The sequence below is a fragment of the Pollachius pollachius genome (assembly GCF_949987615.1).
Source record: "Pollachius pollachius genome assembly, chromosome: 3".
Classification (NCBI taxonomy): Eukaryota; Metazoa; Chordata; class Actinopteri; order Gadiformes; family Gadidae; genus Pollachius; species Pollachius pollachius.
Genome location: NC_136936.1, coordinates 38616356 through 38635161, shown reverse-complemented (window position 1 = coordinate 38635161; position 18806 = coordinate 38616356). Strand labels below are relative to the sequence as shown.

The 18806-nt window shown below is 43.6% G+C and overlaps 2 protein-coding genes across 5 annotated transcripts; one reads left to right on the top strand and one right to left on the bottom strand.

The window, feature by feature from the left end:
* Positions 1 to 488: 488 nt before the first annotated feature.
* Positions 489 to 4863, top strand: LOC307072806 (gamma-crystallin M3-like; the record flags this gene model as incomplete). Of its 4 annotated transcripts, none has more annotated exons than XM_079732294.1 (3): positions 489 to 500; positions 4182 to 4421; positions 4585 to 4863. In XM_079732294.1, 3 exons carry the CDS (start codon positions 489 to 491, stop codon positions 4861 to 4863), a joined length of 531 nt encoding a protein of 176 aa, XP_079588420.1. The 4 variants fall into 4 exon arrangements, with proteins under 4 accessions (XP_079588420.1, XP_079588421.1, XP_079588418.1 ...); XM_079732295.1 differs by lacking the exons at positions 4182 to 4421; positions 4585 to 4863 and adding exons at positions 599 to 841; positions 1057 to 1329; XM_079732292.1 differs by lacking the exon at positions 489 to 500 and adding an exon at positions 719 to 841.
* A 7068-nt stretch (positions 4864 to 11931) lies between these two features.
* pou3f3a (POU class 3 homeobox 3a) lies at positions 11932 to 13209 on the bottom strand (the record flags this gene model as incomplete). The annotated part of the gene is made up of 1 exon (XM_079732272.1): positions 11932 to 13209. One exon carries the CDS (start codon positions 13207 to 13209, stop codon positions 11932 to 11934), a length of 1278 nt encoding a protein of 425 aa, XP_079588398.1.
* Between the last annotated feature and the right edge of the window lie 5597 nt (positions 13210 to 18806).

Genomic DNA, 18806 nt, shown 5'->3' with positions numbered 1-18806 from the left:
GCAAGACAAAACCTTTACTGGTCCAAACTGAAATGTTCCTACAATATTTCTACCATTCATATCTTCTGCAATTGTTTAATTCAATATCAAATAGTATTCTTTGTTGAGTAGATAAATATCTAAATATATTATTTTTTTCTTACTGCCTTAAATCTTTATATAGTGTGTCATCCTAAACCAGTATTACTACATTCAAGAGTGAACACAATTAAACTAAACCACTATTTTATTACTACATTCAAGAGTGAACAAACTCTATTCCAAACTATGGGTATAGAAAAGGCTGATGGTCTAGAATCATTTTCTCCATTAGTGTATAGAAACATTAGTGTATAGAAACATTGGAAACAAACAGTGAGTGACATTGGATACTGCTGACTACTTGCTTCCCTACAATGGTCCCATAGATTGTTTGGATGCCTCTCTCGGTATAAAACAGGCTTCCATCAAGCATTAGAGCTACAGCACTGCCCACTACATCAGCAATCATGCACGGAAAGGTACGCTCACAGTGGACAGAGCAGACCATTGTTCTGTTCATCATTTACTATCTAATTGTTTATTGCAAACATGGTAACATTTTCATTCTCTATTCCAGATCATCTTCTACGAGGACAAGAACTTCCAGGGCCGCTCCTATGAGAGCAGCAGCGACTGTCCCGACATGACCTCCTACCTGAGCAAGTGTCACTCCTGCAGGGTGGAGAGCGGCTGCTTCATGGCCTACGACCGCTCCAACTACATGGGCAACCAGTACTTCATGAAGAGGGGAGAGTACTCCGACTACCAGCGCATGAATGGGTTCAGTGATTGCATCCGTTCCTGCCGTATGATCCCCATGGTACGACTTGTCACAACCCTGCATATTTAGCACCTTGACATCTCAGAACATCTGAGAGACGCCGTTTATTAAATGTGGCTACCACTGATGGTTGGTGGTACAGTTCTGTTTTACAGCTGTAATACAGCCAGCATTGTTGGTCTTCAAACATGCATAGGTTCACTGATCAAACAAAGCCAAACTGTAAATGTCTGCCTCTCTATGTCTCCGTACAGCACAGGGGAGCCTACAGGGCCAGGATCTACGAGAAGGAGAACTTCGGTGGCCAGATGCACGAGATGATGGACGACTGTGACAACTTCCAGGATCGTTACCGCATGTCCGATTGTATGTCTTGTAACGTGATGGACGGACACTGGCTGATGTACGAGCAGCCCCAGTACAGAGGCAGGATGATGTACATGAGGCCCGGAGAGTACAGGAATTTCAAGGATATGATGGGCGGACAGAAGTTCATGAGCATGAGGCGTATCACTGACATGTGTTAATTTATTTTGTAAATGAACAAATAAAGCACTATTATAAAATAAAGTATTTCATCTGTTGCTAATCTGTTGTGTTACCTGTGTGGTCTTTATCAATACAATTTGACCCAGAAAAAAATGCTAAAAATAATATATAAATATTTACATATCAAAGGCTTCTATATATATTTGTATCCAATTAAAACGCAAAAGTGTGAAGGACATTAACTGAGAAACAGCATTCAGACATTATTTCTAAATATATTTACTATTAAAGTAAATATATTTTACTGTAATAGTAAAATATATTTTTAAATATTTTTTACTATTTTTACTATATAGTATAGTATATACTATACACTATACTATACATATATTATAGTATAGTATATAGTATAAACTATAGTAAAATAGCATTATATTATAGTATTAGTTTTAATATATAGCAGTAGATCTACTTACAAAAAGTTGGATTTAGCGCTACTGCTAAACCTAACCATCTCAAAACTTTGTAGAAGTGCATGTCATTATTTAAAGCGATGAAAGTGTTGGTGGTTCAATTGGCCCAACATCCCAACTATAGTTAGTTACTTTAAAAAGATTACATAACCCTCTGAATTGACAGATACGATTATTGCTGTATTTGAATATTGTCAAACACTATCATCTTTCATCCAACCATCAATCCAGTCAGCCAGCCATCACACCATTCAGTCAGCAATCCGCAATACATTCCTCCATCCTTGCATCGTGGTTGTTACATTCATACTTTCAGCATTCTATTCATCCATGCGTTCAACCCTGCTGGCATCCATCCAGCCATGCAAACAACCTTTAATCCATCCATTCTTCATCCAAATATCCACCCATGCAGATATCCCTCCATTTGTTTATCCCACCACCCATCCTACCATCTATCTTGATGTAGTACCGTTGTGGTAATAAAAAGCCTAAACCGGCTCTATTTAAATTGACCTATTAGCAGCATCTAGTGGCTTGAGCTGGAGCTGCAGTTATAGCTATATCATTTGGAGATTTTCTCATGATGGTTGGGAAAAATTCCACAGATAAGAGCGGCAGAATAAAAATGACATAGTGCAGGTTTAAATTGCTGTATGCAAAAAACAACAGTTGCCTCTGCTTTGAAGCACTCCTGGATCACCCAACAATTTAACAGAGAGCAAGCCCAATCCAGAGGAAAATAAAGTATTTTTTTATCAGAGATTTTAGCACGCTCACAATCCCTCTCAAACGAAGCAACCAGAATCTTCTTTACATTAATGGTAAGAACCCCTTTTCTTGTGAGAAGGGCCACAAGTACTGTACGGGCCCCTGGGCTGGGGGTCTTAGGGCCGTCGATGGCCCCCAGTGGAGGTCAAGGAGTTGAAGCTGGGAGAGGGGGGAGGGGGGTGCAGCATGGGCAAAGCCCCCTGGACCACATATTTCCACCTGGTATGACATATTTCAAGCATGGTAAAATGTATTGTAATAAAATTAATGTTTGAAACAAAACGATGAATTTACAATAGTAAAGATGGTTAATAGATATCACTGGCCATCTCGGAGAGACTTTATATCAGCCTGTTTATTTTTTATCTATAACTGGTGGTGCTGCAGAGCCACGCCGTGTTTTTTAGGGGGCTTTTGGGACCCCCGCCCCTGTGGACCCCTACCCCTCTTGGTGCTCCTGCTTGTGCGCACCATGCTCTCATATACTGATTTGCATACAATGCTCACACCAATTTGCAAGCCATTCCGATATGACTATAATGTGCTTAAGATCATAGGACCACATCTACTGCAAATTGTATAGTTTCAGCCCTTCTGTACTAAACACAAAATTGAGTCGCTAACGCATGGCAACACCTAAGACTCCTCCCTGCTAGTGAATCTCACCCTCGGCCACCGAAGAAGAAGAAAGGGAACTCCTTTCAAGAAAAGTAGCAGTTCAGTTCAAGAGATTAACCTCCTCACCAACTGTAGGAAACTCTCGATCTAACTGTGCAATCTCTTAATCAACCAAAATGTGAGGTAATGATGATATCAGGTCTTGGATCAAGTTTACGTTTTGAGAATGCTTTAAGCCACCTCTCTCTTTGAACAAGTTCTCTGTTCTGGCTGAGCCGAGCCAGGCTAAATGGCCAATTTTTTTTACTTGTTTAACGTTATGTTATGTTTTGAGCATCGGTACATTGAAAATATCACACAAATTAGCAATCAAATAGACAATTGTATTAGGTCACATTATGCCGATGGTTTGCAGCAATAGAATATGACTGCAGCAATTTCTTTTTTTCTGCAGCAATAGATGAAGTTCTTTATTTTATTGTTAACAATCTCTTCACTATACTCAATGTCATTTATATATTTAGAATGCCCATGTTGGTTGATAGCTCATTTACAGTTGAAGTATCTCAAAAACAAATATAAATGGTAACATAAACACTTTTTTTGTTCATTTATATTTTCAATTTCACAGTCACCCCCTTATCAGCAATACCAATATCAGAACAATAGCCAAACCTCTTTTCACATAAGCCACCAGCACAAATCAGGTGCTTTGAAGTCCACTTTGTGGTACACATTGATACACAAAGTTCTATTGTACAGGGGGCCTCTGTTCCATGTTGCTCTGTCAGGAATTTGAACAAAAGGGTCATGTATTCTTTGGGTGTGGGGTCAGGTATAAAAGCAAGAGAGACACACAGATGAAACTGTGCAATCACTTTGGGCCAATACACAACCAACTGCAATCATGACTATGGGCAAGGTGGGTAGTAATTTGAAATGTTTCATCAAACGGGTGTTTAGTTCATGTAATACACATCTGAAATACACTGCTTTAAGATAGTGACCTTTTTGGAAATTCTTTTCAGATTATCTTCTACGAGGACAAGAACTTCCAGGGTCGCTCCTATGAGACCAGCAATGACTGTTCCGATATGACCTCCTTCCTGAGCAAGTGCCACTCCTGCAGGGTAGAGAGCGGCTGCTTCATGGTGTACGACCGCTCCAGCTACATGGGAAACCAGTACTTTGTTAGAAGGGGCGAGTACTCTGACTACCAGCGTATGGGCATGAGCGATTGCATCAGGTCCTGCCGCATGATCCCCATGGTAAGCGGTATTAAACATTGACTTTGAAAACAAACATCCTCTTCTGTGCAAATGTATAGCCTAATTGTATTCTGTACCTTGACTAAAGTCAAACCCTAGTGATGATTGTTTTTAATATTTACAGCTGATTGAAATGTGTCTCTCCACGTATGTTGACTTACAGCACAGAGGCCAGTTCAGGATGAAGATCTACGAGAGGGAGAACTTCGGTGGTCAGTCCAATGAGATGATGGACGACTGTGACAACATCCAGGATCGTTACCGCATGTCCGACTGCCAGTCCTGCCACGTGATGGACGGACACTGGCTGATGTACGAGCAGCCCCACTACAAGGGAAGGATGATGTACATGAGGCCCGGAGAGTACAGGAGCTTCAAGGATATGGGCATGAGCGGCCAGAGGTTCATGAGCATGAAGCGTATCATGGATTCCTGCTATTGAAGCCAGTGAATAAAATTCAGTAACTTTTAATACAGTATCACTCACTTGTAACTAGTTACTTTCTTTTGACTTTTGAAAATTTTATGTCAATGATCTTATTAATACATGACTGGATGGCTAAACATGTTTGATGGTTAGGTAGCAGCAGTTTACACCTTTTAACATATAAATACCATCATCACACCAAATACATTTATTTCCCATTATATGGTCAGAAGAATATAGTATAGTGGTGTTAAATGAGAAGCCAAATCCCTAGCTGATCCTTAATGGCAGGCTGACAGGTACACTTTGGATAAAATAATAAATAGTAAAATATGGCAAGCACAAACAACACAATAAAATGGCAGCGTTAAAGTTAAAAGTTAAAACAATGCCTATTTTTGTAATAATTGTGTGGCGGGCACTGAACACACACAAACACACACACACACACACACACACACACACACAGACACACACACTCACACACACAATCAAAGCTAAGTTGTCGATATATAATATTGATATTCCTCTAGAAATTGTTGAGAAGACACAGTACACATAGTGTACTGTAATACATTGCCTGTCATGCTGTCTGGGCCTTGGGGTGATGACATAGAGTTCTACAGCTGGAGACAGAAACACACATACCACAATAGTGGGTAATCAACCCTAAATATAAGCTGTCTGTCAATATGTCAATGTGTCATGATAACAACCGATACATCCTCTACTGGCGATGGACCTTAAATGCATGCTAATCACTTTGTTCAAGATAGTATGATGATCAAAGCTGTCTTTTTTTTGGAACCTACAGATAATCTTTTTATTGCACTCAATACAATAGAACCATGGAGAATTGAGGGGTCCGTGGGAGCTGTTTCACTACATTGGCTGAGTCCATCCAGTGTGTAGTTTGACTATAGACTGAATCCAGAACCTCTGGGTTGATTTCATAAAGCTCTCAAGCAGGTCTGTAGCGACCATTTAGAAAAATAGCTGCCATGGCCCTTAGCACTCGGTTTGTCTTCATGGCTTGCTCCAAGAAAGCCTTAAGAAAGTCAGGTGACGTAGTATAAAGAGCCACAAATGACATGGAGGTTAGGAGGTTGTGGTGGATGAATGGCTCGTATTCAGGTCTTTCTCCCACGGGTTTTGGTCCATGGTCTTTTATAGATTTAGGTGACTTAGGCAACCAAAATTACTTGGTTGGGTTTAGGCAACAAAACTACTTGGTTAGGATTAATAAAAAAAAAAAAATGTCTAGATTTCATGAAATAATAAACATGACCATTCTCGCAAACATTTTCTGACTTGGTTTCTGTTTAACGTTCTTATTTGTAAATGGCATTGTACGTAGAGTGGTACAGTGTGTCTTGTGTTTGTTGGGGGGAGCGGGGTTCAGTGGAAGTCCCAATTCTTGGTCTTTACTAACTGCCAGTTTACTGTCAGTTGAGCTATGTATACTTTTTGACGACCTACATTCAAAGCAAGTCAGAGTTGATATAAAAGGGTTTTATACGCGTTTGGACAATAAACGATCTGTACTGTCACTGTAGATGAGAATAAATAATTGTTTTTCTATTTAGATGTTATGGCTCAAATTAATTAACCTAGATAAATATAGTTTGGACTGTTTTCAATAAGCAAGTGTTAGTTAAGGTAAAGGACATCCTATAATGGGATTTGTTTATGGTCTCTAGGAGCTTATCCAATAACTGAAACATTGAATTGATAGCCTGTCAGAGCAGCATGTTCCATACTCAATCCCCGCCACCAGATGGCACTGCTGGGCCACACTCATCAGTTGGTAAAGCTGTCCAAGAGCTTAGCCCTTGGAGAAAGCCCAAAACGGTAATTATTGTGTTATTAATCAAAAGCTATAAGTAATGAATCAGTCATTTGTATGGTCATGTACATTTGCCTACAATGTGTGAATATTTATATCCCAATTCAGAATCGCACACTGCTGACCACACCTATGCAGACTCCTGTGGGATGAAGTGTTGTGTTCTTGTACCAACCTCAGGTCAATACAAGTAGCCCACAAACCAGCCCAAGCTGCATGCTGAATCCCACTTGAAGGCAGTAATCCATTATGTACATCAAGAAAGCTTGTGTTTCAAAAATAAGATTACACTGTAGGCCTATTATATATGAGCTAATGGGAGTTAACATGTCATTAGGAGCTATTGCATTTCTCACTTACATAAAGAAAGACCCACAGTGGACGTGTTTGAATAATTTTAAATAATTACCCTATATTTCGTTTCTAATTAACTATGCATTTGTATAGAGCAAGGTTACGTGTGACACGTGCAAACATCTGGGATAGACACTGAACCAGTCTTAGATGCAATACTCATGTTTTATGTAAAACAGCAGGGAGAATCGGTGGGGAGAAGTCTTTAAATCAGTAGGCCTGAGACACACAGGGAGAGGGAGGAGACGGTTAGAGAAAACAGAGCCTTATCCTTACTAGATCACAGCACAAGCTCAATCAGGTTGGGGACCACGACAACACGCAAGTGTGGTTTGTCGACAAAATGAGTTGGTCGAAGCCTCCCAAGGAAAAACTTCCTCTACGATATTTTTTTCTTTATTAATTGTATTTGTATATCTCCATGTAGGCCGGCCTACAATAGCTCTATATCCTATTTGTAATAAGCGTAATCCATCGCGTTGAAATGCACTAAAAACATTGGTCAGAAGAGGGCGACGTTGTTTCAAAGTTGTCGCTCAAGGTACAAAACGAACACTTTCTATCATAACATTGATTGCCATTTTAATGATCCAACCCATATCCCGAACACGAATAGTAATTGTTATAAAAAAAAAAAACAACAACAACATATAAATACACTAACAAATGCAAACTTTTTGTAAAATTTGGAATAGGCTTACATGTAGACCATAACCTAGAGACAGATTTCTGAATGAAGAAAAAAATAAAGTCCATGTATGCTCTTATAAGCGGGCAAATACACGCCCGGCCAGGCATGAACGCACATGGAGTGATACTCGCACACTTAGCATGCAGCACTATATTCTTTTAGTGGGTACGCTTGTCTAAATTGGCATCGTGCCCATGTGTCGAACGTACGCATCAAACGAGTTCCACTCCATCGGTCCGGCGCACGAATGCTGGTCACGTTCAGTAGCACCCAACATGCTTGCTGGGAAGATAATTCATTTCCCTGACCATTATTCCAAAGATGTTTGCTTTAATTTATTTCTGATTGGGGAGAGTCTAGTAGTACTTCATCGTTCAAAAGAGCAAACTATAGGCTAATTAAAAAATATAAAAACACTAAATAGCAATAAGGAAAAGTATTGGTGCCAATCACAATGACGTTGATGCCTTCTGCATCATACCTTCCACAAGAAATGCCTCAGGAAAAGAGCACTCTCCTCCCCCCCTCTCTCTCTCCCTCTCTCCCTCCTTCCCTCTCTCTGTCTCTCTCCTTCAATCTCACTCTGTCTCTCTCACATACACACACACACACACACACACACACACACACACACACACACACACACACACACGACCACACACACACACACAAACACACACACACACACACACACACACACACACACAGGCCTACACACACAAACACACACCTAGGCCTACACACACACACACACAAACATAGGTCTACACACACACTCACACACATTCCAGTTAGCTCAAAGTAAAACGAGTCCTCCATGTTATAAAGAATATATATATCCCACACCGCAGTTTTAATTCTTCAGAGGGGAGCTCAAATTCACACTGAGGAAGGCGCAGCTTGTTAATCAGTGTTAGAGTTTGGTGGTAAACCAACCTCCGCAATGTGACAATAATTAACACCAAACAGTGGGGACTGGTAATGAGCAGACGAGAGGGAGAGCAAGACGACGGTGGAAAGCACAGCGTGGTTAATCAATGTTTCTAAATGTAGGCCTATGTCAGCGCTAAAGCATGGACAGGCAGACCTCAAACAGCAACTGGCATCAAGTGGTGGGGTTTGGTTAAAAAAATATGACTTGACTACTACTCTTCAATGTTGACTGTGTAAAGGAATCAGGGCGCAATTACAACAAGTGCTGTGTGCATGCAATTACATTAGTTATTTGAAATGAAAATAACTCCTTTCCTAATTAGGCCAAGCACACATGCACCACGACAAAAGACATGCAAGCACCACACAAGAGGTGGTTTAAGAGAACAGGCGTGCTAACTGGGGGGGGGGGGGGGGGTTCTCACCTCTCAGGCATAGCAGTCCGTCCTCCACGTGTTCCTGTTGGATAGCATCATTTGTATTCCAGCAAGACACCTGCGGGCTATGACTGATGATATCCGCTAATTCCACAAGCATCTTCCACCTTTAAGGCTCTTAAGCTTCTAGGGGATCACATTACAATCCTATGAGCTTACATTTGGCCTGCGTTTTCTTTATCTTCGTCTTTAGCTTTTCGGAGCTCTGGGAAACCCGTCGCGGGCCAACTGTGGACGGTTATCGGCTGCTGCAGTATGGCATGACCTGCTTGGCTCAGTATGTTTCAGACACTTTTTCATTCCTTTCTCCACATAATAAGCTACTCAGGATGTAGGCCTACATGTAATATGTATTGTATGCTATTGTGGTAGTTTCTTGTTTGTAGCCTATACATTTAAAATGTACCGACATGTTGTATCGACATGACGACTTGAGTGTGGCTTTGCTTCTCCTAGACAAAACAGAATTAAGTGGATGCTATGCTCTGTGTCCACTGAGGCAGAGTTTAGTTAACCTGGAGTGACTTCTTTATACCTGCAGAACTCAAATGGTCCATTCACGTCTCAGCAATTAAATGTCTATTTATAACTGAGAGGCCCAAGTTTCCTCGTAACTCTGCTAATGTTCAGTGGTGGGTATACAATTGCCCAAATGTGTAAGTGTGTGTGTGTGTGGGTGTGTGTGTCCGTGACTCCCTGCATGTGTGTGTGTGTGTGTTTGTGTGTGTGTGTGTGTGTGTGTCTGTGTGTGTGTGTGTGTGTGTGTATGTGTGTGTGTGTGTGTGTGTGTGTGTGTGTGTGTGTGAGAGTGTACAGGCCTTAAGTGTGTGCATGTCTTTGCTCCACTTAACTTTGCTAACTTCATTTCAAATGTATTTTATTCAAATTTAGCAACCTAATTTCTTGTTAATTTGGTTCTTAACATTAATTTAAACCCAAACCTGATCAATATTTGACAGCCTTTACCGTGTGTGTAAAAAAAAGGGCATTTTCAGGAGTGAGAATTAGATAGGACAGCGATGACGTGTTTCTTGCTAACGACTTTTGTGTTTTTCTTGGGCCTGCACTCAACAGGAAGTTCATGTTCAACCTGCCGTCACCAACATTGCAGGATAACACATTAACCTTGAGGCTAGACTCTCCTCCTTACTGTACACACCGAATAACACTTAACACCTCCGCAGGGCTGACTTGAGCCATGTACCAGAACCCTCATTGTTTCACTTATTGCAGTATATTATATAATGTTAGCCTGCAGGCGTAAGGTATACTCTGGGTATAGGGTTGGGAGGGATATGACCCTATACCAATATTAAGAACCGACGCTATCATTGCAATCGTTTCGACTGAGAACACATTTCACGTACCCCCCTCCTGACCTATACCATGTTTGTCGATAATAAAAACTCTAACACATGACCCCGGCTCACCGGTGTAAACCCGTGTCAGCATGTGTTTGTGTGTGTGTTATTCTCTCACATGGATAATCTCTACAATCTAGACCTGAAAAAAAAAGAAAAGAAAACACCATCATGTGTGGCGACAGAGCCAGTCACAGAGCCCCCGCACCACTCCTGTCACTCCATTGCGCTGTCACCTTGGCAACCAGTGTGGAGGTGAACTGCCAGCTGGGCCAACGACCTCTGTTGGCGACGCTCCACAACGGTAGACCATAGTGCAGGAGGGGGGGGCGACCGAGTGGGTTAAAGACAGAGTAGGACCTAGCTCCATTTTGTTTTTTAAATGTGTACACGTGTATGGGCTTGGTGGGTGCAATGGCTGTACATCTAGAGTCGTGTTGTTGTGTCACCATCTAAGATAGCTGTTCGAACCGTACACCCTTATGTTGTTTTTGCTATACTGCATAAATGTAGCGACCGCAGTGACATTTGGGGAGGTCGATTTAATGTTTGGGCTTCCCCAACAACAGTGTGTGCGTGTGTGTGTGTGTGTGTGTGTGTGTGTGTGTGTGTGTGTGTCTGTGTGGATTGCATTTCATTACAATGCACATTTCACGTAACCTTTTCTAAACAAATTTATTAAATAATCATACTATCCATGAAAATAAACACAACAAACAAAAATAAATAGTCAAAATCATTACACAAAAAATACACGGTTGGCCTATGTGTGCATACCAAGGGGAATAATGTGCTTGTTTTAAAATACCTATTAATAATTCACCATACAAAACTTATTTTGAAACACGCAATCATCAAACATGAGCAGAACTGATGCACCACACACATGACACACACACATTAGAAACTGTATGAAGAAACATGATATTATTGCTTATTACATAAACACATCCTAAAAAATAGAGTAAATTAAATTATCATTTTGCTACAAAATATATTTAAGGGAAAAGAAGCTAACTGCAGCATTACAAGGAAACCCCCTCAAACATAGTCTTTGAAAATGAAGTTCACTCAATTTGTCATTAAGTTTATAATAAGTTTTATTTTAAAGTTACTAAATTAACTAATAAGAAAAAGCTGACTGTAATTGTAAAGTTCAAGTTCAACGAAAATTAACTCTACCTTAAACTTTCAAAACACTTCTCTGACGCAGAGGGCAGAGAAAACGAGATAATTCTTTGCAAGTCATAGAATAAAAACATTTGGATGGCTTGTTTTTCAGACCACAGGGACGCACGAAGGGGACACTTGGTAATAGTTTACGAGGTAAATAAATAGAAGAGCAAACTTGAATGGGCGAGTACCTTGTTAAATATTTTCTACAATGTCTGTTTCCCAAACTTTTCCACATATGAAAGTTAGCCGTCCGCTCTGTGGCTGTGCTCGGGGGGGTCCTTGGGTTCACGTGTCGCTGTACATTCTCTTACAGTCTAGCGACGGGGGTGGCGTGTCTGCGCCCATGGATCCCACCTGTGAATACGCGTCCTCCGGTGTGTGTGGAAGTCCAGGCGGCGTCATTCGCTTCTCTTTCTGCCTGCGGTTGCAGAACCACACCCTTACCACCTCTTTCTCCAGCTGCAAAGTGTCAGCCAGGGAGGTGATCTCCTGCGCGGAGGGCTTCGGAGACTTCAGAAAGTGGCTCTCCAGCGCACCTTTCACGCTCACCTCGATCGAGGTGCGCTTTTTTCTCTTCCTTCCCTGGGCTGCAATCTTATCGATGCTCGTCGGGCTTCCCGTCGTGGAATCTGCCTCCTCCAGCCACTTATTGAGAAGGGGTTTGAGCTTGCACATGTTCTTAAAGCTCAGCTGAAGCGCCTCGAATCTGCATATGGTGGTCTGCGAGAAGACGTTTCCGTACAAGGTCCCCAGCGCCAAGCCGACGTCCGCCTGGGTAAAGCCCAGCTTGATCCGCCGCTGCTTGAACTGCTTGGCAAAATGCTCCAAGTCGTCTGACGTGGGGGTGTCTTCGTCCGAGTGCGGGTCGTGGCTCACCTCGTGGTGCGACGGGTGATGGTGCACGTGGTGACTGTGGTGGTGGTGGTGATGGTGGTGTCCTCCGTGGTCGAGCTCCGGGGATTCCCCGCGCACGAGTCCCGGGTGCATCAGGCTCTGGCCCCCCTGTGAGCCCAGCATCCCGTTCACGGTGAACCCTCCGGGCTGGGAGTAGAGCAGGGACTGCTGCTGCTGCTGCTGTCCCTCGGAGATGCTGATGTGCGCCGAGGACGCCGCGCCGCCCCAGCCAGCCCCCGGGTGCGCCTGGTGAGCTCCCAGGTGGGGAGACCTGTGGTGCAGCGCAGAGCCTGGGTGCAGGTCCTCCCTGCCCGTGTTCCTCTTGACGTCCTGCGGCTGAGGACTGGATGACCAGGGGGAGACGGCCTCGGCCGCGGCCACCGCGGCTGCGGCGGCTGCGGCTGCCGCGTGGGGTAGCGATGTCACCCACTGGTGGGCATGGCTCAGCATGTGCCCCCCGTTGCTGGTTGCCATGGCGCCCTGCATGAAATCGCTCTGTACCATTTTGATGGAGGGGTCCCCTCTGTAGCCACCGGAAACCGAGGTGACCGCTGTGTTTCCGGGCTGCATGCCTCCCCTTCTGTCGGAGTGGATGAGGGAGCCGGACGACAGGATCCTGTTACTGGTGAGGTATGGACTGGAGGTGGCTGCGGCCATTCCCCAAACCATATATGCCGGTGATCGCTCTTCTGCAGTGCTGTGTTTACCTTACTTGTTGCTGTCCATATAGGCCGCTCGGTAGCTGAGAAGTGCCTACAGTTACTAATCTAAATTAAATGATCGACTTATGAAGATATGAGTGGTGCATCAAAATCAGACTTCATCATAACCATCATCATCATCATCATCATCATCATCACGCAGTCCGCTACGAAAGGAGCTTTGGCCAAAAAAAAGTTTGTTTTTCCATTAACACCGCGAGTGTGTGGTTAATCCATTATCTCAAGACTGTATCAATAGGAAATGTCTCTGTGATGTTTACCAAAGGAGGAATCTCTTGGATGTTTTCTGCGGCTTGTTGTCACCCCGCTGTGCAATAATTAAGGTTTTGATGTCAATGGAATTCAAACGATCAACTAACTCTAAAAAAAAGAATAGAAGCCTTGGCGCCGTGTCCAGTGTCTCGCAGTGTGTGTCTCTTCTCCGCCGGCTCCTACCGCGTCCTCTGAAGCGCGAAGACGCGAGTGTTTACCCGACGCGAGGAGCACGCACGCCTATCCTGTCCTCATCCAATTACAGCCCTGCGCTGTAAGAGGGCCCCGGCTGATTGGATATTATGGAGAGGAGGAATCCTGTCTGCCTTGATGTGCGGCTTCTTCCAAGTAGTTCGAACAAGTAAAGGGCCATATTGGTAATGGCATGATGATGATTTTTTTCCTCCGTTCGACAAATCTGTCAACACGACAAAGTAATATGATTAAAGAAATCATGTTTTTAATTATGCCCACTCAGAAAATCATTTGGTGTGCTACTAAACAAGCAGGGTCATAGCATAATCTGAGCCTACTCATATAATAATCTATACCTATTATATTTAGCAGCCTATTAAGTTATTGTTTGCGTTGCTGATTAAGTTGTTGTTGCTATTATTATAAGACTATTATTAGTAGTATTATTGTTATCACCATCAATATAGGGATACTGTTGTTTAATTATTATTGATCGTGTGGTTATTTATTGTGTTGTAAACGGGGGGTCAAACAAAAAACAGATGTAACCCAAACGGAAGGTTCTAATTGGGTGTGTAGCGCACCGAAGCTTTTGTGTCAGCCCGGTCGGCCGCCTCGGGGGTCGGGACGCGCCGTGCATCTCAATGCGCTCCTCTCGGGGAAGGAGAGGCCAGGAGGAGTTCAAGGTGCGAGCGAAGCCCTGGGTCGGAGTTCTGCAAAAACAGTCGTTTAAGGACACGTCGGCTGCATGTAGCCGCCTAACCGGTCGGTGAACATTTACATTAGTGTTTATTTGAGTGAACTTAACTTTTATGAGCAGACTGTGAGTTATAGGCCTATGGATTAGGGCCTACTGGTAATAACACAACGGAGATAGGCTACGTGCTTCTGACACGTTTAAGCTGACCGATTTGGAACAGTTTTGTGAATAAAAACTATTGGCGCATGCGAAAATGAAGATATAGGGCCTAAGCAGTATTTGCATATAGGCCTTTAAGGCGATGGCCTTGATTCAGCAAGATTGATCATGCTAGAGCCTACATGTTTAAGTCCCTAGCAAATGTCTAACTCGTAACCATTCATTAACCCCGTTACAGACCGGCAGCCAGACGGACAGAAACACCAGGACATCAGCTCTCCTTAACTATATGTGCTGATGTCCCTACCGTCCCGATTACCATGGAAACTGGTTAAGGGGGTTCTGCAATCCCCCCCCCCCCCGCCCCCCCTCAAATGAGTCAAGAGACCTCGTTATGGGGTCGTCGAGTCGCCGAGTATTCACGGATTTACCCCCAAGAAAAGCGCAATGAAACGAGGCTTGCCGGACTGGGGGTCAGATATTCTGCTGCCAGTCCCAGGTAGGGAACACAGAATCAGAAAATGTCGGATAGATTCAATTAGAAAAAGTTTCCATCTCATGTTATTTTTCGAACGCAGAACCCTACCACACTATTTATCAATACAATTCTTCAATCTGCTAAAACAACTCAATTTGCGATATTGTTTGGACAAAAAATAATTTAATGGGATGCTGACGTGCTTGCCGTTTATAAGCTTACCTTATTTGAACATATATAATATATGTTACAAAACAAAGTTAATATTGCCAATCACCCAAATGAAAAAAGAAACACACCATTCTTGAATGTTTCCAACCTCACTAGCACAGTGTACAGAGAACCAGAAATTCAGGGAATCCAGTAATGTTTTTCTTGTGTTGTGTTGGCTGAGCAATGGGTTCTCTATTTGTTATTCATGAAGGAAGCTGGGTGAAGAGGCCTTCCTTTAATGCTCTCTCTCTCTCTCTCTCTCTCTCTCTCTCTCTCTCTCTCTCTTTCTCTCTCTCTCTCTCTCTCTTTCTCTCTCTCTCTCTTTATCTCTGTCTCTCTCTCACACTCTCTCTCCCGCTCTCCTCATGGCTCCTTTTTGCTCTCTCTCTCTCTCTCTCTCTTTCTCTCCCTCTTTTACTCTAGGCTCTCTCTTCTTTCTTCTCTCGCTACACTCTCACTCTCTCTTTCTCTCTCTCTCTCTCTCTCTCTCTCTGTCTCTCTCTCTCTGTCGCTCTGTCTCTCTCTCGCTCTCTCTCTCTCTCTCTCTCTCCTCTCTCTAGCTCCTTTTTGCTCTCTCTCACTCTTTCTCTCCTGCTTTTTATAAAAAAAATCCTTGCTGGAAGGATTTGTCTATAGTGAGATATTCCATATTTCAGGTAATTTGACTATTGTTCCTTCATTTGGATCATGGTTTCCATGAAAGCATCTTTACCCTGCGATTTTTTTGTTTCTCCACTTCACGCTTGGTGAAAAGTCTTCAATATTCACTGCAGCTTGGTCATTCTGGCCCAGGGCGGTTTCTTGGTTGGACTTTTATATGTTAATGCCTCAGAAGAAGAAAATTGCAAAGGATATTAGGGCCTTCATCTGTGTTCCACAAGTTTTCCATTCCAGGAACCAGATGTTTTGGGTCCAATTTTCTTAGGCATGAGAAGAAAAGAGCACAAGAAAACGTAGTGTTGGGTTGCTGAAACCTCCCCATACGAGTCCGTCAAAAGGTCTGTATTGATTATGGCCTGCTGACCAGCTATTATAAACACCAGCACACACACACACACACACACACACACACACACACACACACACACACACACACACACACACACACAGACACACACACACACACATACACCCACACACACACACACACAGACAGACACACACACACACACACACACACACAGACGCACCAAAAACACATGTGGGCAACTGTATCATATGATTAATTTTGTGTCTCAGAATTCAATGGGCCACTGCAATCTGTAATTTGTGTGTGTTCATGCCTGTAATGATGCACATGTATATGTATATGTGTATTTTCAACCCAGTTAGTGCATTCGTTTGCAGTACACAAAGATTGGACAATGTCAAGCACCGGCCCCTTTATTTTGACCTTTGATGCTTTGCAAGAACCGGTCGTCACGAGTCGTTCAGTGGCCACGTGTGTGTTTGTGTATGTGGTCCGCTGCTCAGAGAGCACACAGGAGACCTGGGGGTTTCAGGCCTGTCTGTGTTCTGTTTGTGGAGCACGGCTCTTCCACCCCATCCTGTGGTCCCGAGCATTACTCTGTTCACGACCTTGAGGTCTCCCTGAGTCTCTCGGAGAGCCTCCCAGCATGAGCCTCTCCCCCCCCCCCCCCCCCCCCCCCCCCCCCCCCCCCCCTACACCCATTACCCACCGCTGTGCATTTGAATCAAAGACCGCCCGAGACAGGGAGGGATGGAGGGAGGGAGAGAGAAAGAAAACGAGGGATGGAGAGAAAGACAGACGGAGAGGGAGAATAAATAGAGAGAGGGAGAAGAAAGAGAGAGAGAGAGAGAAGAAAGAGACAGGAAAAAAGAAACCATGGAGAATTCTAAATACGTCCATGTGAATCATTTTATTCATTATATCTTAGAAGCATTTCTTCAGACAAAACCCAAAGAAGATGCCGGCTCCAAAGTTAGCTCTTATTCAACAAGGCCCTTGGATCTTTGCTATTGGAAACCCTTATTGAGTTCATAACAAGAGTGAAGATGGGATATTTAGAGAAATGTAAATAGGTGAGTTGGGGGAGCAGCCCATCTGCTAAGTGTTTTGTATTAGTCCGTTACAAAGAGCCATCGCATTAAACAAGGAGGCAGAAGACTTGGGATCATCACTTTAACAGCAGTGGAACCATCAATTACCATGCCCTGATGTGCCATAAATGAGGATACCCAGAGGACTACAGCACTGGTTAAACATCGTTGTTGTGTGGTCCATTACGTCTGAATGGGGGGGGGGGGGGGTGTAATCGGGATTCATTAATCCCAACAGATGATTTCATAGGGGCCAAAGTGACAAGGAATAGCTCAGGAAATGCAGCAGGGAAATGGACAGAGATATTACCGCTTTCTACGTGTGTGTGCAGGTGTGTGTGTGTGGTGTATTTGTGTTTGTGTGTTTGTGTGTGTGCGTATGTGTGTGTGTGAGTGAGTGTGCATGTGTGTTAGTGCATATACAGGTGTGTGGCTTGCTTTGCCAAGTTTTGAGTGTCTAAAGACATTAGCATAATGGCTAAAGATCTTGAAATAATGGTCTGGCTTCAAGCGCGTTGGGTTCTATTGAATATTTATGTTAAACAACGTCATATAACAGAAACATCTGGATTGGCATCAAAGTGACAGATAGGAAATTGAGAGGAGATGAGGTTCCTTTGCTCTGGTATATTTTGATATTCAAAATATATACTTATGGCATCCCCATCGCGCTGCTCTGCCTGTAAATGGAAAAAAGCAGAGGTTAGGGGGAAGAAAGGGAAGCGAGAGAGTCTTTCATTTCCCGTTTCCTTTGTGAGCTTCAAACCTTCCGGTCCAACATTCCTCCCAGCCGTTCAAACGTTCTAAAATATTGATGTTCTTTATAGAACAACATTAAGGTTTGAAATGTCCCGATGCACCGGGGGACTCACACTTCAATTAACCGACCACCGACCACTACAGACTACTGAGTTAAAAATAAATAAAACTTAAACAAACAAAACAAACAGCTCAGTTCATCGCGCCCGACATGAGCGCTGCACATTGAGGCTGTGTCAGCATCCCAACGTCTGCGTTTGGATGTCCTGGCGTACATACACAATCGCTGGCTGAGTCCGTCTCTTTTGAATAACACTGCAAAGCGACAGGGGAACTGACTCAGGAAATACCTGCAGCTCTGCAGGCTGTGGGCACGGACAACTGCAGCCCTGTGCCCCAAAGCCAGCCAAGGGCCAAATCAAACAGCCCGGCGTCCCTGAGGGCCTCACTGGCCCGCCAGACTCTGGCCGGCCCTGGGCCCTTCATGAATAGATGGATTTCTCCGGCCACCCCCTCCTGGGGCCTCGTGATTACAGGAGTTCTCTGTAGTCCGCCGGGCTTCTCAGGTGGATTTGGCAGTAAGTAGGAAATATTAAATAGAGAAAAATTAAGTAACTGCCGATACGTGTGGCATGTCTAATACGCCGTGTTCCAATAACACCCCTTCCAAATCCCCCTTTTCCTGGATCCGCTCCCCCCCCCCCAGATACGCGTTTATTCCTCCGTT